This window comes from Balaenoptera physalus (genome assembly GCF_965194825.1).
Source record: "Balaenoptera physalus genome assembly, chromosome: 10".
In the NCBI taxonomy this organism is placed as follows: Eukaryota; Metazoa; Chordata; class Mammalia; order Artiodactyla; family Balaenopteridae; genus Balaenoptera; species Balaenoptera physalus.
Window position 1 is genome coordinate 32,658,176 of NC_138889.1, and position 22,542 is coordinate 32,680,717.

The following is a 22,542-nucleotide window of genomic DNA, read 5'->3' on the forward strand; positions in this document are numbered from 1 at the left end:
ATTAATAAACAGAAGGAGTACTTTACCAAAGAGACTGAAATTCTAAAAAAGAACCAAACAATATTATGCCAGCACAAAAACAGACACGTTTTTGTGTCTGTTTGTGTCACCAATGGAACAGAATAGAAAGCCCAGAATTAAATTCCACTGTATACAGTCAACTAATATTTGACAAAGGAGCCAAGAATACCCAATGGGGAAAGAATAGCTCTTCAATAAATGGTGCCAGAAAAACTGGAGAAATACATGCAGAACAATGAAATTATCTCAATGCCCCTATCTCATGTCACTCACAAAAATTAACTCAAAATGGATCAAAGACTTAAACATAAGACCTGATACCATAAAACTCCTAGAAGAAAATATAGGGAAGAAGCAATGCCTTGGCAATGATTTTTTTAATATGACACCAAAAGGACAAACAACAAAAGCAAAAATCAACAAATGTGACTACATCAAACTCAAAAGTTTCTGCACAGCAAAACAAACAATTAACAAAATGAAAAGACAATTTACAGAAGGGGAGAAAATTTTTGTAAACCATATATCAGATAAGGTTTTTTTTTTTTGAAGTTTTGAATTTTATTTATTTTTTTATACAGCAGGTTCTTATTATTTATCCATTTTATACATATTAATGTGTACATGTCAATCTCAATCTCCCAATTCATCACATCCCCCCACCCACCCCCCGCCACTTTCCCCCCTTGATGTCTATACATTTGTTCTCTACATCTCTGTCTCAATTTCTGCTCTGCAAACCGGTTCATCTGTACCATTTTTCTAGGTTCCACATATATGCCTTAATATACGAAATTCATTTTTCTCGTTCTGACTTACTTCACTCTGTATGACGGTCTCTAAATCCATCCACGTCTCTACAAATGACCCAATTTCATTCCTTTTTATGGCTGAATAATATTCCATTGTATATATGTACCACATCTTCTTAATCCATTTGTCTGTCGATGGGCATTTAGGTTGCTTCCATGTCTTGGCTATTGTAAATAGTGCTGCAATGAACACTGGGGTGCATGTGTCTTTCTGAATTATGGTTTTGTCTGGGTATATGCCCAGTAGTAGGATTGCTGGGTCATATGGTAATTCTATTTTTAGTTTTTTAAGAAACCTCCATACTGTTCTCCAGAGTGGCTCTATCAATTTACATTCTCACCAACAGTGCAAGATGGTTCCCTTTTGTCCACACCCTCTCCAGCATTTGTTGTTTGTAGATTTTCTGATTATGCACATTCTAACTGGTGTGAGGTGATACCTCATTGTAGTTTTGATTTGTGTTTCTCTAATAATTAGTGATGTTGAGCAGGTTTTCAAGTGCTTCGTGGCCATCCGTATGTCTTCTTTGGAGAAATGTCTATTTAGATCTTCTGCCCATGTTTGGATTGGGTTGTTTGTTTTTTTAATATTGAGCTGCATGAGCTGTTTATGTATTTTGGAGATTAATCCTCTGTATGTTGATTCGTTTGCAAATATTTTCTCCCATTCTGAAGATTGTCTTTTCATCTCGTTTGTAGTTTCCTTTGCTGTGCAAAAGCTTCTAAGTTTCATTAGGTCCCTTTGTTTATTTTTGTTTTTATTTCCATTACCCCAGGAGTTGGATCAAAAAAGATCTTGCTGTGATTTATGTCAAAGAGTGTTCTTCCTATGTTTTCCTCTAAGAGTTTTATCGTGTCCAGTCTTACATTTTGGTCTTTAAATCATTTTGAGTTTACTTTTGTGTATGGTGTTAGGGAGTCTTCTAATTTCATTCTTTTACATGTAGCTGTCCAGTTTTCCCAGCACCACTTATTGAAGAGACTGTCTTTTCTCCATTGTATATCCTTGCCTCCTTTGTCATAGATTAGTTGACCATAGGTGCCTGGGTTTATCTCTGGGCTTTCTATCTTGTTCCATTGATCTATATTTTTGTTTTTGTGCCAGAACCATATTGTCTTGATTACTGTAACTTTGTAGTATAGTCTGAAGTCACGAGTCTGATTCCTCCAGCTCCATTTTTTTCCCTCAAGACCACTTTGGCTATTCGGGGTCTTTTGTGTCTCCAAACAAATTTTAAGACTTTTTGTTCTAGTTCTGTAAAAAATGCCATTGGTTATTTGATAGGGATTGCTTGAATCTGTAGATTGCTTTGGGTAGTATAGTCATTTTTACAATATTGATTCTTAAAATCCAAGAACATGGTATATCTCTCCATCTCTTTGTATCATCTTTGATTTCTCTCATCAGTGTCTTATAGTTTTCTGCATACAGGTCTTTTGTCTCCCTAGGTAGGTTTATTCCTAGGTATTTTATTCTTTTTGTTGCAGTGGTAAATGGGAGTGTTTCCTTAGTTTCTCTTTCAGATTTTTCATCATAAGTGTACAGGAATGCAAGAGATTCCTGTGCATTAATTTTGTATCCTGCTACTTTACCAAATTCATTGATTAGCTCTAGTAGTTCTCTGGTAGCATCTTTAGGATTCTCTGTGTATAGTATCATGTCATCCTCAAACAGTGACAGCTTTACTTCTTCTTTTCCAATTTGGATTTCTTTTATTTCTTTTTCTTCTCTGATTGCTGTGGCTAAAACTTCCAAAACAGTGTTGAATAATAGTGATGAGAGTGGGCAACCTTGTCTTGTTCCTGATCTTAGTGGAAATGGTTTGTTTTTCACGACTGAGAATGATGTTTGCTGTGGGTTTGTCGTATATGGCCTTTATTATGTTGAGGTAGGTTCCCTCTATGCCCACTTTCTGGAGAGTTTTTATCATAAATGGGTGTTGAATTTTGTCAAAAGCTTTTTCTGCATCTTTGAGATGATCATTTGGTTTTTATTCTTCAATTTGTTAATATGGTGTATCACACTGATTGATTTGCGTATATTGAAGAATCCTTGCATCCCTGGGATAAATCCCACTTAATCATGGTGTATGATCCTTTTAATGTGTTGTTGGATTCTGTTTGCTAATATTTTGTTGAGGATTTTTGCATCTATATTCATCAGTGATATTGGTCTGAAATTTTCTTTTTTTGTAGTATCTTTGTCTGGTTTTGGTATCAGGGTGATGATGGCCTCATAGAATGAGTTTGGGAGTGTTCCTTCCTCTGCAATATTTTGGAAGAGTTTGAGAAGGATGGATGTTAGCTCTTCTCTAAATGTTTGATAGAATTCAGCTGTGAAGCCACCTGGTCCTGAACTTTTGTTGGAAGATTTTTAATCACAGTTTCAATTTCATTACTTGTGATTGGTCTGTTCATATTTTCTTCCTGGTTCAGTCTTGAAAGGTCATACCTTTCTAAGAATTTGTCCATTTCTTCCAGGTTGTCCATTTTATTGGCATAGAGTTGCTTGCAGTAGTCTCTTAGGATGCTTTGTATTTCTGCGGTGTCTCTTGTAACTTCTCCTTTTTCATTTCTAATTTTATTGATTTGGGTCCTCTCCTTTTTCTTTTTTTTTTTTAAGTAACAATGATTTCATTGGGAAGTTGCTGAAGATATTTGACATGTCTTTTTCAGTAATTTCTGCAGTAAAGATGTCCACTTTTATTATTTATTATTTTTGCTGTGTTGGGTCTTCGTTTCCGTGCAAGGGCTTTCTCCAGTTGCGGCGAGCGTGGGCCACTCTTCATCGCGGTGCGTGGGCCTCTTACCGCTGCAGCCTCTCCCATTGCAGAGCACAGGCTCCAGACGCGCAGGCTCAGTAGCCGTGGCTCACGGGCCCAGCCGCTCCGCGGCATGTGGGATCCTCCCGAACCGGGGCACAAACCCGTGTCCCCTGCATTGGCAGGCGGACTCCCAACCACTGCGCCACCAGGGAAGCCCCATTATTTTTCTTGACGAGTCTGGCTAACGGTATATCAATTTATTTATCTTCTCAAAGAACCAGCTTTTAGTTTTATTGATCTTTTTGCTTTTGTTTTCTTTGTTTTTATTTCATTTATTTCTGCTCTGATCTCTATGATTTCCTTCCTTCTACTAACTTTGGGTTTTGTTTGTTCTTCTTTCTCTAGGTCCTTTAGGTGTAACGTTAGATTGTTTATTTGAGATGTTTGTTGTTTCTTGAGGTAGAATTGTATTGTTATAATCTTCCCTCTTAGAACTGCTTTTGCTGCATCCCATAGGTTTTGGATCATTGTGTTTTCATTGTCATTTGTCTCTATGTATTTTTTCATTTCCTCTTTGATTTCTTCAGTGATCTCTTGGTTATTTAGTAATGTATTGTTTAGCCTCAGTGTTTTTGTGTTTTTTACGTTTTTTTCCCTGTGATTTCTAATCTCATAGCATTGTGGTCAGAAAAGACGCTTGACATAATTTCAATTTTCTTAACTTTACTGAGGATTGATTTGTGACCCAAGATGTGATCTATCCTGGAGAATGTTCCGTGTGCACTTGAGAAGAAAGTGTAATCTGCTGTTTTTGGATGGAATGTCCTATAAGTATCAATTAAGTTTATCTGGTCTATTGTAGCATTTAAAGCTTGTGTTTCCTTATTAATTTTCTGTTTGCATGATCTGTCCACTGGTGTAAGTGAGATGTTAAAGTCCCCCACTATTATTGTGTTACTGTCAATTTCCTCTTTTATAGCTGTTAGCAGTTGCCTTATGTATTGAGGTGCTCCTATGTTGGGTGCATATATATTTATAATTGTTATATCTTCTTCTTGGATTGATCCCTTGATCATTATGTAATGTCCTTCCTTGTCTCTTGTAACATTCTTTATTCTAAAGTCTATTTTATCTGATATGAGTATAGCTACTCCAGCTTTCTTTTGATTTCCATTTGCAAGGAATATCTTATTCCATCTCCTCACTTTCAGTGTGTATGTGTCCCTAGGTCTGAAGTGGGTCTCTTGTAGACAGCATAGAGATGAGTTTTGTTTTTGTATCCATTCAGCGAGCCTGTGTCTTTTGGTTAGAGCATTTGATCCATTCACGTTTAAGGTAATTATTGATATGTATGTTCCTATTACCATTTTCTTAATTGTATTGGGTTTATTTTTGTAAACAAAGAAATCCTTTTCTTCTCTTGTGTTTCCCACTTAGAGAAGTTCCTTTAGCATTTGTTGTAGAGCTGGTTTGGTGGTGCTGAATTCTCTTAGCTTTTGCTTGTCTGTAAAGCTTTTGATTTCTCCATCGAATCTGAATGAGATCCTTGCCAGGTAGAGTAATGTTGGTTGTAGGTTCTTCCCTTTCATCACTTTAAATATGCCATGCCACTCTCTTCAGGCTTGTAGAGTTTCTGTTGAGAAATCAGCTGTTAACCTTATGGGAGTTCCCTTGTATGTTATTTGTCATTTTTCCCTTGCTGCTTTCAATAATTTTTCTTTGTCTTTAATTTTTGCCAATTTGATTACTATGTGCCTTGGCATGTTTCTCCTTGGGTTTATCCTGTATGGGACTCTATATCCTTTCCCATGTTAGGGAAGTTTTTGACTATAATCTTTTCAAATATTTTCTCAGGTCCTTTCTCTCTCTCTTCTCCTTCTGGGACCCCTATAATGCGAATGTTGTTGCGTTTAATGTTGTGCCAGAGGTCTCTTAGGCTGTCTTCATTTCTTTTCGTTCTTTTTTCTTTATTCTGTTCCGCAGCAGTGAATTCCACCATTCTGTCTTCCAGGTCACTTATCCGTTCTTCTGCTATTGATTCCTTCTACTGTATTTTTCATTTCAGTTATTGTATTGTTCATATCTGTTTGTTCTTTCTTTAATTCTTCTAGGTCTTTGTTAAACATTTCCTGCATCTTCTCGATCTTTGCCTGCATACTTTTTCCGAGATCCTGGATCATCTTTACTATGATTATTCTGAAATCTTTATCTGGAAGGTTGCCTATCTCCACTTTATTTAGTTGTTTTTTCTAGGGTTTTATCTTGTTCCTTCATCTGGTACATAGCCCTCTGCCTTTTCTTCTTGTCTATCTTTCTGTGACTGTGCTTTTTGTTCCACAGGCTGCAGGATTGTAGTTCTTCTTGCTTCTGCTGTCTGCCCTCTGGTGGGTGAGGCTATCTAACCAGATAAGGGGTTAACATCCAAAATATATAGCGTCAGTAAACTTAATCACAAAAAAAATCCAATTAAAAAATGGGCAGAAGAACAAAAGAGACATTTCTCTGAAGAGTACGTAAAAATGGCCAATAGATATGTGAAAGGATGCTCAACATCAGTAATCATCAGAGAAATGCAAATGCAAACCACAATGAGGTATCACCTCATAACTGTCATAATGGCTATCATCAAAAGACAAAAAATAAGAAGTTTTGGCAAGGATGTCGAGAAAGGGGAACCTTCATGCACTGTTGGTGGGAGTGTGAATTGGTGCAGCCACTATGGAAAACAGTATGGAGTTTCCTCAAAAAATTAAAAATAGATGTATAATATGACCTAGAAATTCCACTTCTAGGTATATACCCAAAGAAAATGAAAACAGGATTTCAACAAGATATAAGCACTCCCATGATGATCGCTGCATTATTCCCAATAGCCGAGATATGAAAACAACCCAAGTGACCATTAATGAAGAATGGATAAAAAAGATGTAGAATATATACACTATGGAATATTATTTAGCCACAAGAAAGGAGGATATCCTTCCATTTGTGACAACATAGATGGACCTTAAGCACATTATGCTATGTGAGATAAGTCAAAGAAAGTCAAGTATTGAATCTAAAAAGTTAAACATGTAAAAAACAGAGAGTAAAATGATGGTTACCTGGGGATGGGGGTGGCAGAGATAAGAGTGACTGTGTTTAAGGGTACAAACTTAAAACAAGCAGTAATAAGCCATAAAGATCTAATGCACAGTATAATGAATATAAGCAATAATACTGTACTATAAATACATAATGTGATAAATATCACTACATCAGCAAACAAACAAACAAACAAAAAGCTGACTCACAGCACCGAACATAAGTATCATTAACACTGTAGTAAACACCACTTGTGGTATCCGCCTAGTATGGATGCACTCAATTAATTTTAAAATGCCAAATCATCAAATACCTGCTTCAACGTCAGTTCTACATCCTTGAACTCATATATGATCAATAATATTTTTTTTGAAATCTACTCAGTGTCATTCAGACTGCTTCGTATCTGAACATTCACTTTCAAAGAAGGCCAAGCATTCTAAGTGTGGCTCCAAATGTGACTTGGAGTGAAAAGCTCTAAATATAGAAATTTTATCAGTTTATATATAAATGTTTATAATTATGAAAAAGCAATGTTGCAGTAATTGATGCACTGTGAAAGCTGCTTAAGTATAAAAACTAAAAAATAGAACTGTTAAACAGTTAAGTAAATTAACAGTAAAATAGACTGACAGTTAAAATATAAATATTAAGAGAGTATGTATCACCAGAAAACTTTAAGGAAGAACATGTTACCCTTTTTTCATCTAATAAATATTTATAAAAATTTAAATACTAAGGCAAGAAAAAATAGCAGAGATTAGATCATAGTAAAATAACTTTTAGAGAATTCTTTGGTATACTAACTAGAAAAAGTAAAAAGTAAAAATGAAGCCTGGGTTGTCTCAGGACTATCTGGGAAAATGAGATTGGAGTCTGTCTTCCTACAGTACTACTTTCCTAGAAACTACAGAGGTAAGATAAATGTAAAATGTTTGTCTGCCTAGTTTGCTATGAAACCCCTGATCCCTGGGATTCCACTTAGACTGATGAGCTTCATGTTAGCATAGCATGCAAGCCCTGTACCTATGTGACTAAAATGTAATAGAAGATTTGTGGGAAACTAAGGCTATGACTTAGCTCCATGACGGTCCTCTCAGTCTGGGCTCTTATCAATGGCAGCCATACATGGCCCAGGAGCAAAAGAAGGTACACATATAGGTGGTTGGTGGGCCTCTCCATAAGATGAAGATGCTCAGTATTCTGTATTTCTTGTCTTATATCCTTCCCAGAAGTCTCTAAGGCCGTATCTATCCTAGGTTACTCTTTTCCCTTCATTAGACGTTTGATCCAAGCTGGGCTAAAGGAGATTCTTTCAGAAGCTGAATGATACTGACATTAGAAGCTGTGAAAGCCATGTTAATAACAGGACTTTCAAGACAGACTCTTGAATTTCTTTTGATAAGATTCCCACAGTAAATACTCTTCTTGAATTCTATGAAATAACCTTTTATTCTTTTAATGACCTTTTAATTGTTTCAACCTTTTTTGCTTAAGCATTGTTGTAAAATTATACACAAACACATATACAACACAAACAAGTACACACAAAGGTACATATGCAATTCTTATGTTATTGATGGGGTTATTGAAAAATAACTATCTCAGGTCAACAAAAAGCATGGAGGGAAAAGAATAGAGTGTAATCATATACGTTATGAAGCTAAGGGACATGTAGGAGTTTCATTTCTTTATGGGAGTATCTGACTTAACACTTTGCATGAGAAAGGGAAAAGGAATTAGAGAGCGTCTTCAGCTAGCATAGACGAAGAGGTTGTTAAGATCTTATTTGTTCCAGAAAACACTTATACTTATTTACACATTATGAAAATGAGCATATATTTATATACTCAAACATCTTTTTTACAAAGATGTGAGAATGAACATTAAAATTCCACAATGAACAATTTAGTGAATAATAGGAGAGAAAAAATTTAGTGAATAATAAGAGAGAAAACATTACCAATTTTATAAATGTTGGCTAAAATAGCAAAAAGTACAAAACAGTACAGCTAAATAAGGTAATGTAATCTAGCTAGGATGTCTGTAAATTACCAAAAGTAAACTTTTAAGAGCAATAAGAATCTTCCATACACTGACCCACAACGAACCTTACGTAACAGTTCACAATTTGGTGCACGTACTTATTCGCAGTACATTTATGCCTGAGGAACAGTTGTAGCACATGGTGCAGAGGCCATGTCTTTACTCAGACAGACAATTTAAATACTGGTTATGCCTTTTACTGGCTCTGTGATCTTGGGTAAATAACTTAACTCTCTCCATTTCAGTTTCCTCAGGTACTGAGAGGGAAATGTAATAGATCTTACCTCATAGAGTTTATAAAGACTAAAGTTTCTGAGTATAAGGTATTTAAAACACTTTCAGGCACACAGTTAAAGGTCAATAAATGTTAGCTCTTAATTATTTGGTCTCAATAGAAGCTAGAATATACAGTGTTCAAGGCTAATGTTTTTTCTGTCTCAATAATTAAAAAATCCATATTTCTCTCAATGTTCTACAACATTCAGTCATGAGTAATATCATATGAAATATTAATTATTTATCTTTTATGCAAATTATATCTCTATATCTGATATTTGTTATGAAAATATCAAATGTAGTGACATATTCAATTACATAAATTAAATTTAAAGTCCCCTTAATAAGACAAATCACAGGAGTAAAACCAATATATTTTGGATAAAATTGATAGTGTTCAGTGTTATTTTACTAATTTTAACAAATGTATTAAGATAGAATTATTTGGCTCATTTAAAATTTATTTAAGGTAAGACTGGAATCTATTGTATTAAATAAAATTAAAGAATTAAATAAAAGCATGTGGATCTGTAGTATTAAATAAAATGTAATGTTTCTTTTAGGCTCAGTAGCAACAATTTTTCTAAAACATATATCTTTTTTTAGGTTACCTGAGAACTGATCATACGCTGAGATGAACGAGCAATATTGGCAGGCAGACCAAAGAAACTAGGTTTGTCATCCTCTGGAAGTTTTTCAATGACAGCACGATAGTCCTAAACACAAAGAATTAAAAAACAGTTTTTCAATAAAGATTAAACTTACAACCACTGAAATTAGAAAGAACCAGAATATCGTGAAGTATTAAATGATTAATTATTCATGTTACATTGTCTAGGTAAATCTCACTTTCAGTCTGTATAGCATTAACTCAGTTATCTAATGGAAATATTCTTTGTCATTACTTCTTCATACTTAAATTATTTGATACTATACTTTCTTATCCTATACTTCTCACATTCAGAGGGGAATTGATTAAAACAAACATATTTGAGTAACTATGCCTACTATGTGTAGTTATTTTTCCTGTAACCTACCAAAGACTAATCTGCAGAGTGTAGCTCTGTTTATAATGAGATAAATATTCCAACAATCTTTTTTTTTAAACTTATAGAACTCCCAGAAACCTATACTCACACAGTCTGATACATACAAGAACTGCTTTGTAAATTGCTTTATTATAAAGCAATTCCACAGTTAGTCTTCGCTGGTGAGGTGTGATGAAATGTATTGCAAATCCTATCATTTCATTCCAAGAATTACTGTAAACACTGCAAAGGCTTGATTTGCCAAGCACTCATCTGAACAGTTTTCAATTCAGATTCTAGATGGGAAACTAAGTGTAGATCAAGAGGATTTATTCAGTTTGGCTGAAAGATGGGAATTGTTTGTTTTCATGAGGAGACGAGTTATTTTAAGGCAGGTATTGTAAATATATGCATCTAAACTGTTCTTGCTGAAATAGGAGAAACTGTTTTTGGTGAAGGAGACCCATCTTCTGCCCCCACCCCCATCATCCTTTCTCATCCTTCGCAGCTGCCTCTGCAGTATTTCCAAGACACAGGTCCTGGGCTTCCTGGAGTTTAACTACAGGAAGTATGTCAAAGTTTGGAAAGACGTGCTGTTCTTTGACATTTTTCCTCTCCTATATCTCAGTAAACTTTCTTAAGGTTTTCAATCACAATGTAGATATGCATAAATATATATATATGTATATGTGAGCGTATGCTTGTATATATCCATGCATATGTGTGTGTGTGTGTTTCTCATCTCCTGGGAAACTTCTGGCTCCTCCTTCTATATAACTCAATTAAATAGAAAGCTAAACATTGACTCTTGTAAATCATCTTATAATTTTTTTTTTTATTTTTCTATTTTTTAATTTTTCTTCTTTTTTAGATGGAAAAAAATCTCCCATCTAAAAAAAATCTCCCATTCCAGATCTTCATGTGCCTCACAGCATGCGGGATCTTAGCATCCCAACCAGGGATCGAACCCATGCCCCTTGCAGTGGAAGCACAGAGTTCCAACCACTGGACCACCAGGGAATTCCTATAATCATCTTATAATTTTAAAGCTATTATTCTTTGTATTTATATACTTTATTCATTTTTAAATGTCTGTGAAATTTTCTCATCTAGTCTGGCTAGAGTCTTCTCTCTACCTAGGACTATACACTGATATGTTTCCTAAATAGTACACTACTACATATCCAAACTGATTTATCCTCATTTGGACACAAAAGAATATATACCAAATGATACCCTTCACATGAAGTACAAACACAGGTAAAACTAACACAGGCTGTTAGAAGTTAAGTTAATGTATCCTTTGTTGGGGAGGTAGTAACTAGAAGGGAACTTGAGGAGGACTTCTGGGGAGCTGAAAATGTTCTGTTTCTTGATCGCAGTGCTGGTGGCACTCATGTGTTCAATGTATAAAAATGAACTGCATTGTACATTTATGATGTACACTTTTCTGTATATATTTTATTTTTCAATTTAAGCTTCAAACAATAGAGATGAAAGACTTCTCACGGTACGCTATCTGAAATAAATATATAATAAATAACTATGTGATATTTCTGTTTGCTCATTCACTCTAAGATTCTCCCAATAAAAAGTAAACTCCACAGTGCATCAAGAGATCCACAAAGTCTGGAACAGCATTATTACTAAGCAAATGTTCAATGTGTATTATTGAATGAATGAGTAAGTGAATGAAAGATACTGAAAAACAAAATCTATGGAATACTTAATAACAAAATAGATAAGATATTCAATAGAGTAATATGTTTAATACTGGTTTTTAAGCTTTGTTTTCTGACTTATATCACTAAAACAAAGGAATTTTCTTGAAAAATATTTGAATAAGAGAAAAAGGCACAATACTGATAGAACTATATAATTGAATATATATATTTTGTAATTCATTAATAAATGTATAATTTTAATACTCTATGTAATGAAAATGTTATTTGGGCATTCACACAAATACAAATTTGTGGCAAAATAAACTAGAATTGAAATCTTTGGGCTACATTTTGTACTATTTTCTGGAAAAGATTATTGCATTCTAGGAGGCTTTTATATGATGACTCAAAGCAAAAAGCTACAGCTGGATAAAATAAATACACATAAACAAAAATGTTGCTATGAAAGCTAGATAAAGTGAATCTCTCTTGTATATTTATAACTTCTTTAAATTTATAAGCCAGAGTATGAAGATAGATATTTGTTAAATAATATTTGCTTTCTTTCAAATTTAATGTATCAGAGTACTCTCATAACTATGAAGAAGTAGCATATTCTCCCATTCCAGATCTTCACGGCAGCCCTACAATGTAAAAATTTTCCTTGGCCACCCCCTTCACGATTTACCTATTTACTATATCCTATTATCATCAATCAGTGATCATTAAGTAGCCAAAAGTAATAGGACACCTAACTAGAGTTTAGAGAATCAGGCTGCATATTGGCATAATAAAAAAAAATTCCATATTTGTGAATGATAATTGCTTATACATTTGAAAAGAAACAACATATATTTAACAATATAAGAAATTATTCAAGTTTGTATCTGGTAGTAAATCGAAAATAATTAATTTTACGTACCAAAATGCTGCAGGATTTTGGTAGATATATGGAGTATGGAAAAATGCTTTTCTTGTTCCTTTGGTTTAATACATCAATTATTGAAGAATTAAAAAACTGTTTCAGGTATGACTGAAGAACTCTAAGGTCAAAATAGTTATCTATACGTCCTCCATAAATAGCATTTTCAAGCAAACCATGTACAAACTCCCATTGTACATCTTTGGTACCTATAATTAAAAAAAAAATTTTATTCGTTTCATTTCTAAGATATTAGAAATTTTCTAAAACAAATTCTAAAATATTAAACAAATTCCTGGCTCCAGTTACATTTGTAGGATATAACAATACATATTTAATTCATTTAAATCATTCCTTAAAATGCTTAATGTAATGCTCATTAATATTAATAATATTAATACTATAATCACAGAGGACCTGTTCCAGGAAGGGAGCTACCACCTTAGATAACTATAATATGAACTAGGTATGGTGGACAGGAAGGAACCTGGCAAAGTCTGTTTGTTAAAATTCCTCCCTGTGTCCCATTGTCTCTGCATAGCCCAGCAATTTGTTTATCAAACATCTGCTTTTTTGCATCTCCATGTTAACTGCCTTCCTCCCTTCTGAAGTCTAAAACCACTACCCCAAACACCCTCTTTTGTCTTTAGTGGAAGATAGTATTTAAGGTGAGGGTTTCAGCCATTTTGGCAAGTTACTTAGTCTTCCTGGGTCTCTCCTATATATACATGTTATTAATTTTTGTTTGATCTTCTCCTGTTAATCTGTTTCATGTCAGTGTAAATTCTTAGACCAGCCAGAAGAACCCAGAAGGGTAGAAGAAAATTTCTTCCTCCCCAACAGCAGTAAATGAAGGAAACACAATTTTAATCTACCTAGTTAACATCACTGCTAGCATTACTAGTTTAGACTATTTCAGTACTATAAAATTCAATGAACCATTCCCCTTTTTTACATTTAATTCTCCATATGTGGAGGTCCCTTAATAGCAGGAAATCTTGTAATCATAAGATTACATTTAGACATCTACCATGAGATTCAGTATCATTTTGAAGCATCTTCCTCTTACAACAATTCACTGGTGTGATGTATGTAAAAAACATATGATGCTATTAATTAATTCCATCTCAAGCTTGAAACACAATGATAAACAAATCATTCAAACTCTCTGTGTTTTGGTTTCCTCATCTTAAAAGAGCATTAATAATATTTGCCTCAAAGTGATATTATAAAAATCAAATAAATGTTCAAAAGCCTTTTGGAAAATTACCAAGTTTCTAAGCAAGCTAAAGTACTAGTATATATCCTCCAAAAAAATTATGTTTCAAAATAAACATTAAAAAAACAACTCATGGAAATCAGAAAACTGATTGGCCTTAGCACAAAATGGGATAATGTTGGGTCATATGTTAAAAGGAGTGGGGGAGATGCTTCTAGAATGTTGGTAATACACGATTTATTGACTTTGGGCTAGTTACAAAGGTTCAATTTATGAAAATCTATTGAATTATACCTTTATGTATACTTTTCTGATGTATAATTCAAAGAATTTTTAAATAAACAGAAAATTCATTTGGAATACTATTAGGCATTAACTAACTATGGGGAACAAATAAATTAATATCCTATCTACTTCTACATATATACCCAACAGAAATATATTCAAGTAGTCACCCAAAGATATAGCGCAATCATCCCAAACTACTCACGTGTCCATCAAGAAAAAACTTGAAAACTACCCACCAAGAGAAGAAATACAATCACAGAATGGCAAACTATATAGCACTGTGAATAAATGGACAACAATGACATGTAACCATATGGATGAATCTCTCAAACATAACGTTAACTGAAAGAATACAAAGACTAAAGAATACATGATGTATGAATCCAGTTTTATAAAAACAGGCAAAGCTAATCTATATAGTTAGGTGCCTGGTCTTTACCACAGGAGTGGGGGTGGGGGAACTTGCAGAATGGTAGTAACTGGAAGGCAGCACTAGAGTAAAATCTGAGGTATTGGTAAAGTTCTGTTTCTTGATTAAGGTGCTGGCTACATGAGAGTGTTCAGTTTGTGGAGATTTCACTGGGATGTAATCTTATGATATAAGTACTTTTTGTACACATATCATACTTCATTTAAAAGTTTTAGGGCTTCCCTGGTGGCGCAGTGGTTGAGAATCTGCCTGCCAGTGCAGGAGACACGGGCTCGAGCCCTGGTCTGGGGGGATCCCACATGCCGCGGAGCAACTGGGCCCGTGAGCCACAGCTGCTGAGCCTGCGCGTCTGGAGCTTGTGCTCCGCAACAAGAGAGGCCGCGATAGTGAGAGGCCCGCGCACCGCGATGAAGAGTGGCCCCCACTTGCTGCAACTAGAGAAAGCCCTCGCACAGAAACGAAGACCCAACACAGTCATAAATTAAATAATTAATTAATTAATTAAAAAAAAGTTTTAAAAATCTCATAAACATGTAAATTAAAATGGGACTCGAACATATCTCAACATAATAAAGGCCATAGATGACAAGCCCACAGCCAGCATCATTCTCAATGGTGAAAAGCTGAAAGCATTTCCTCTAAGATCAGGAACAAGACAAGGATGCCCACTCATGCCACTTTTATCCAAAATAGTTTTGGAAGTCCTAGACACAGAAATCAGAGAAGAAAAGGAAATAAAAGGAATTCAAATTGGAAAGGAAGAAGTAAAAGTGTCACTGTTTGCAGATTACATCCTATACATAGAAAATCCAAAGCTCATCAATGAATTTGGTAAAGTTGCAGGATGCAAAATTAATATACAGAAATCTGTTGCATTTCTATACACTAACAACAAAATGTGAGAAAGAGAAATTAAGAAAATAATCCCATGGACCATCACATCAAAAAAATAAAATACCTAGGAATAAACCTACCCAAGGAGGTAAAAGACCTGTACTCTGAAGATGTTGATGAAAGAAACTGAAGACAACACAAACAGATGGAAAGATACATGGTGTTCTTGTTTTATAAGACTCAATATTGTTAAAATGACAATACTACCCACCCAAGGCAATCTACAGATTCTATGCAATCCCTACCAAATTACCAATGGCATTTTTCATAGAACTGGAACAAAAAATTTTACAATTTGTATGGAAACACAAAAGACCCCGAATAGCCAAATCTATCTTGAGAAAGAAGAATGAAACTGGAGGAATCAGCTGACTTCAAACTATACTACAAAGCTACAGGAATCAAAACAGTATGGTACTAGCACAAAAACAGACACATAGATCAACAGAACAGGATAGAAAGCCCAGAAATAAACCCATGCACTTAGGGTCAATTCATCTACAATGAAGGAGGCAAGAATATACAATGGAGAAAAGACAGTCTCTTCAATAAGTGGTGCTACATGTAAAAAGCTGGACAGCTACATGTAAAAGAATGAAATTAGAACATTCTCTAACACCATATACAAAAATAAACTCAAAATGGATTAAAGACCTAAATGTAAGACTGGATACTATTTTTTTTTGATGTGGGCCACTTTTAAAGTCTTTACTGAATTTGTTACAATGTTGCTTCTGTTCTATGTCTTGGTTTCTTGGCTGCAAGGCACACGGGATCCAAGTTCTCCAACCAGGGGATCAAACCCGCATTGGAAGGTGAAGTCCCAACCACTGGACCACCAGGGAAGTCCCTAAGACTGGATACTATTGATGTAAAACTCCTACAGGAAAACACAGGCAGGACACTCTTTGACATAAATCATAGCAATATTCTTTGGATCTGTCTCCTAAGGCAAAAGAAATAAAAATAAAAGTAAACAAATGGGACCTAATTAAACTTAAAAGCTTTTGTACAACAAAGAAAACCATTAACAAAACAAAAAGACAACCTATGGAATGGAAGAAAATATTGGCAAACGATGAACTGACAAGGGATTAATTTCCAAAATATACAAACAGCTCATACAGCTCAATATAAGAAAAAAAACAAACAAGCCAACCAAAAAAAATGGGCAGAAGACCTAAATAGACACTTCTCCATAGAAGTTATACAGACTGCCAACAGGCACATGAAAAGATGCTCAACATTGCTGATTATTAGGAAAATGCAAGTGAAAACTACAATGAGGTCAGAATAACCATCATCAGAAAGTCTACAAACAATGAATGCTAAAAAGACTGTGGAGAAAAGGGAACCCTCCTACACTGTTGGTGAGAATGTAAATTAGGGCTGTCACTATTGAGAACAGTATGAAGTTCCTTAAAAAACTAAAACCAGCATTACCATATGATCCTGCGATCCCACTCCTGGGCATATATCCAGAAAAGATAAAAACTCTCATTAAAAAAGATACATGCACTCCAATGTTCATAGCAGCACTATTTACAAGAGCCAAGATATGGAAGCAACCCAAATGTCCATCAACAGATGAATGGATAAAGCAGATGTGCTACAGATACATATACAATGGAATATTACTCAGCCATAAAAAAAGAATAATGCCATTTGCTGCAACATGGATGGACTTAGAAATAATCATACTAAGTCAGACAGAAAAAGAAAATTATCATATGATATCACTTATATGTGGAATCTAAAAAAATGATACCAATGAACTTATTTACAAAACAAGAAATAGATTCACAGACATAGAAAACAAACTTATGGTTACCAAAGAGGAAGTGGGGGGGGGATAAATTTGGAATTTGGGATTAACAGATACACACTACTATATATAAAATAGATAAACAATAAGGGCCTACTATATAGCACAGGGAACTATATTCAATATCTTGTTACAACCTACATGGGAAAAGCAACTGAAAAAAATAGATATATAATTGATATATATATATATATATATATATATATATATATATATACACACAACGGAATCACTTTGCTTTGCACATGAAACATTGTAAGTCAACTATACTTCAATAAAAAATTAAAATAAAACTACAAAAAAAATGGGATTTGTCCACATGCTAGACGTCTATCCTTATCCTTTTGTGGAAACCAAGTTACAGAATAAATGATGATGCCATTAATTCAACCAACTATAACAGTGCCTACTACCATGGGCTAGGCCCTGCTACAGATGTTAAGGACATACAGAGTAAACAAAATAGTCAAAGACCTTGCTTAATGTAGATTATACTCTAGTTGGAAAAGATGAACAACATTTTTAAAAATGAATGAATAAACAAGAAAGTACAAGGTAGCACTAATGTATTAAAACAATTAAACAGAACATGGGGATAGAGAACAATTAGAAAATTAGATTTGGTGATAATAAAAATCTTTTCTGAAGAGGATACCTCTAAGCTGAGATGTGAATGATAAGAGAAGAAAATCATATAAAGGTTTGGGAGAGGAGCATTTCAGACAGAAGGAAGAGCACCTACCAAAACCTTCAGGTAGGAACAAGCCTGGTTTGTTCAAGGAACAGAAAGAAGATAAATGTGGCTGTAGGTTTTGAAAGTGAATTATATGCTTTACTTTACTTTTCTAAAAAATAAATTTGTTTACTCTGTGGAGAATTTTTGAAAGAATCTATTTCTTGGACTACCAAGGATTGATGAAGTTGAAGGATGAGAACAGAATTTTGATGTGATTTGGACATGGAGGGGACAGAAACTGCCAAAGCATTGGATGTTTGAGGATAAGAAAAAGAGGAGAATCAAGGGTGATTCATAGACTTTGAACCTGAACAACTACATGAATGGTGGTGCCATTTACTGAAATGGGGCAGACTCAGGGAAGAGTAGTTTGGCAAGGCTGCAGGATGGTGGGGGAGACAAGAATCTAGAGTTATTTGGAAAAGTTTTAAGTTTGAGAGCCCTATCAACGTACTCTCTTCTCTAATCCATCATTGCTCTAAACTCTAGTGTTCGCTTGAGTTGGCCCTGAGCAATAACCCTCAGGGATTGGACCATTCCTGTCTTCAGGAGGCAGAGAGCTAGATGGCCTCAAGGGATCAGATTATATGGTTTTGTTTGTTGCCCTGTTTTAGTCTATTATTTGTACCTTGATTGCTGATATCTACTTAATCATACAATTGTGATTCTACAGATTCTTGGTCTACCATATACTTGAATTTTAACAGTTTCCTTGAAAGAGATATGAATAATTTAGTTGAAGCCTGAAACTTGTGAAGGCCGTGAAGTAAAGACAAGGTCATTCTAGGTTTCTGCTTCCTGAAAGCTACAGATCAACCAGAAATCTAATGGATTATATCAAAACCAATGACCACAACAGATAATATATGAACTTGTACAAGCATGGAATTCAGAACATTAAGTACAAAATAAAAAGCAAAAAGCAAATTTTATAATAGGAAGTCAAGTCACTCTTGAAAAAAACCCTATTTTTAATAAGAGCTCAAAAAATTTTTTCATTGACATCAGAGGTCAAAGTTTTCATCATTAGAACTTACCATCAAAGAGTCTGTCAATAATGCTGTAACCAGCCCGAAGATCTGACAAAGAAAACTCATAAAACTTGGTCCAACCCTATCAAAACAAATTTTTAAAAAATTAAAGAACTACAAGCAGTGTTAAAAAATATATATGCATATATCATTGCCCTTACAATCTTAAAAAGAATGTTCAATACAGACTAAAAGAAAAAAAGGCAACTATTGAGAATTTTTAATAAAAACAATAAAGCAATATGTCTAAAGTAAGAGTAATTTAAAAAAATAAATTTATTGATCTCTACAGCATGCAAAGGACTTTATAATGTCATAAATGTTTTTATCACTTAAGAATGTGGCAGAAGAGTCATATATAGAAAGAACAAATTGGCGTAGTAAATCATTGAGTCTACATAGTGTGTATACATTGAGAGATTTCCTATAATTTGGTCCTTCAGAATTGTGGATTTTCTCTACAAACATGAAAACAGAAATATTACAAAAATTATTTAAAGGTCTAAAGGCATATAGTATTATTTTCTGTACATTTGACCCACAAAGCATTCATATTGTAACTAAATAAAATTATAAACCTACAGCTAATAGCTACCATGCTTGTATAAAAAGAACATTCAAAGACATTTATATGTGATAGACAATAATATGAAATAATTAAAAATAATTTCTACAGGGCTTTCATAAACTATGACTAGTAATTAGTTTTATGCAATAAAATAAGTTCAAACTAAAATCTATTTAGACTTGAATAATATTCAGAAATATTGATACAAATTTAATTTATCCATTCATCATTCAAAAAGATTTATTAAGTGCACATTATATGTCAGGCTCTGGGAATAAAATAATGAGCAAAAACATATATAATCCCTGTTTCCATGTAGCTTTCAGTCAAATGTCAGGGGAGGGGTGGATACAATCAATTACTCAAACACACATACAATTACAAACTGTAATATGTTTAAGGAAAAGAAACATACTTGGTATATATAAGAAAGAGCTCTAACCTAATGTAAAAGATAAGGGAAAGTCACCCTGGTGGGGAAGGGGTAAGAAATGACAGAAAAACAAAAGTAGATAGATAGTTAGGACAATGAAATGAAAGAATTTTTGTATTGGATTGTAATGGAGGATGAAGATACCAAAAAGAGAGGTATTAAGAATGACTTCTAAGCTCATAGCTTATTCAAATTGATGTTGGCATCATTCACTCACAGGTGGAACACTGAAAGAATACAAGGTTTGGAAAGGGATAACATGAGATCAATGAATAAAGTGTTCAACAAAAACTCACTGAGTGTCTGCTATATACTTGGCACTGTTTTTGTCAATGAAAATATAGCAGTAAACAAAAGAGACAAAAATCTGTGCTCTTGAGAAGCTAATGTTCTAGTACTTGGATCTAGAATATGTGCATCTTCAGTCATTTTTGAGACATCTACCTAGATAGGTCAAATAAATAGTTGGATATATAAACCTAGATCTTAGAGAGTTGGTCTGAGTTGGATATAAAAATTTGCCTTCTATCTAGCATTTAGATAGTTATTTTTTTAAATAATATTATATATATTGTGAAAACAAAAAAGATTTCAGTTAACTATACCTAAGTTAAACTATACCTAAGAATTAAAAATCTGTAAGGGAGACACAGACCTTCAAGATGGCAGAGGAGTAAGATGTGGAGATCACCTTCCTCCCCACAAATACATCAAAAATACATCTACATGTGAAACAACTCCTACAGAACACCTACTGAATGCTGGCAGAAGACCTCAGACTTCCCAAAAAGCAAGAAACTCCCCACGTACCTGGGTAGGGCAAAAGAAAAAAGAAAAAAAAAGACAAAGGAATAGGGATGGGACCTGCACCTCTGGGAGGGAGCTGTGAAGGAGGAAAAGTTTCCACACCCTAGGGAGCCCCTTCCCTGGCGGAGATGGGGGGTGGGAAGGGGAGACGCTTCGGAGCCACGGAGGAGAGCACAGCAACAGGGGTGCAGAGCGCAAAGCGGAGAGATTCCTGCATAGCGTATTGGTGCCAACCAGCACTCACCAGCCTGAGATGTTTGTCTGCTAACCTGCCAGGGCATGTGGGGGCTGGGAGCAGAGGCTTGTGCTTCAGAGGTCAGACCCCAGGGAGAGGACTGGGGTTGGCTGCATGAACACAGCCTGAAGGGGGCTAGTGTGCCACAGCTATCTGGGAGGGTGTCCGGGAAAAAGTCTGGACCTGCCAGAGAGGCAAGAGACCATTGTTTTGGGGTGTGCAAGGAGAGGGGCTTCCTGCTCCAAGTGTCCACAGACGGCAGAGCACCGTCTAAGTGAGCCCCAGAGACGGGCATGAGCCGCGGCTATCATATCAAACCACAGAGGTGAGCAAGGACCGCTACTGCTGCCGCCGCTGCCACCAAACAGCCTGTGTGCAAGCGCAGGACACTACCCACATACCCCCGGAAGCCTGTGCATCACGCCACTGCCAGGGTCCCATTATCCAGGGCCAACTTCCCTGGGAGAACACATGATGTGCCTCAGGCCGTTACAACGTCACACAGGCCTCTACTGCTGCAGACACACCCCACATTGCAACTGAAACTACCATACCCCTCCCTCTCCCCAGTCTGAGTGAGCAAGAGAGCCCTAATCAGCCGCTGTTTTAACCCCCTCTTGTCTGGGCAGGGAACAGATGCCTGAGGGTGGCCTACACTCAGAGGCAGAGCCAAAACCAAAGCTGAGCCCCAGGAGTTGTGCGAACAAAGAAGAGAAAGAGAAATTTCTTCATGCAGCCTTAGGAGCAGTGCATTAAATCCACGCAGTCAGCTTGGTAAACCCTGCAGGTGTGGAATACCTGAATAGACAATGAGTGTTCCTAAAATTGAGGGGGTGGACTTTGGGGGCAACTGTAAACATGGGGTTTGCTTTCTGCATTTGATTTGTTTTTGGTTTTATGTTTATCTTAGTTTATAGTGTTTGTTTTCATTTGTGGGTTTGTTTATTGATTTAGTTGCTCTCTTCCTTTTTTTTGTTTTGGTTTTTTTTCTTTTTTCTTTTTGTGAGTGTGTGTGTGTGTGTTTCTTTGTGTGATTTTATCTCTTTAGTTTTGCTTTTACCGTTTGTTCTGGGGTACTGTCTGTTCGTTTCTTTTTTTCCTATCTTATCTTCCATGCCATGCAGCCCATGCAGCTGGCAGGGTCTGGGTGCTCCAGCCAGGTGTCGGGTCTGAGCCTCCGAGGTGGGAGAACTGAGTCCAGAACGTTGGACCAACAGAGACCTCCAGGCCCAATGTAATATTAAATGGTGAGAGCTCTCCCAGAGATCTCTGTCTCAGCACTAAGACCCAGCTCCACCCAATGGCCAGCAAGATCCAGTACTGAATGCCCCATGCCAAACAACTAGCAAGACAGGAACACAACCACACCCATTAGCAGAGAGGCTGCCTGAAGTCATACTAACTTCACAGACAGCCCAAAAAACACCATCAGATATGGCAATGCCCACCAGAGGGAAA

The 22,542-nt window shown here is 35.5% G+C and overlaps 1 protein-coding gene across 2 annotated transcripts in view; it reads right to left on the bottom strand.

Annotated features, from left to right (window-relative positions):
* Window positions 1-22,542, bottom strand: part of DYNC2H1 (dynein cytoplasmic 2 heavy chain 1) — a 381,735-nt gene that overhangs the window by 121,658 nt on the left and 237,535 nt on the right. For both annotated transcript variants that reach the window (XM_082409863.1, XM_082409862.1), the window contains exons 80-82: window positions 19,048-19,123; window positions 12,619-12,827; window positions 9,616-9,720 (exon numbers count right to left, since the gene is read on the bottom strand). In XM_082409863.1, the coding sequence (XP_082265989.1) occupies window positions 9,616-9,720; window positions 12,619-12,827; window positions 19,048-19,123 (390 nt within the window). The remainder of the gene's footprint in view (window positions 1-9,615; window positions 9,721-12,618; window positions 12,828-19,047; window positions 19,124-22,542) is intronic.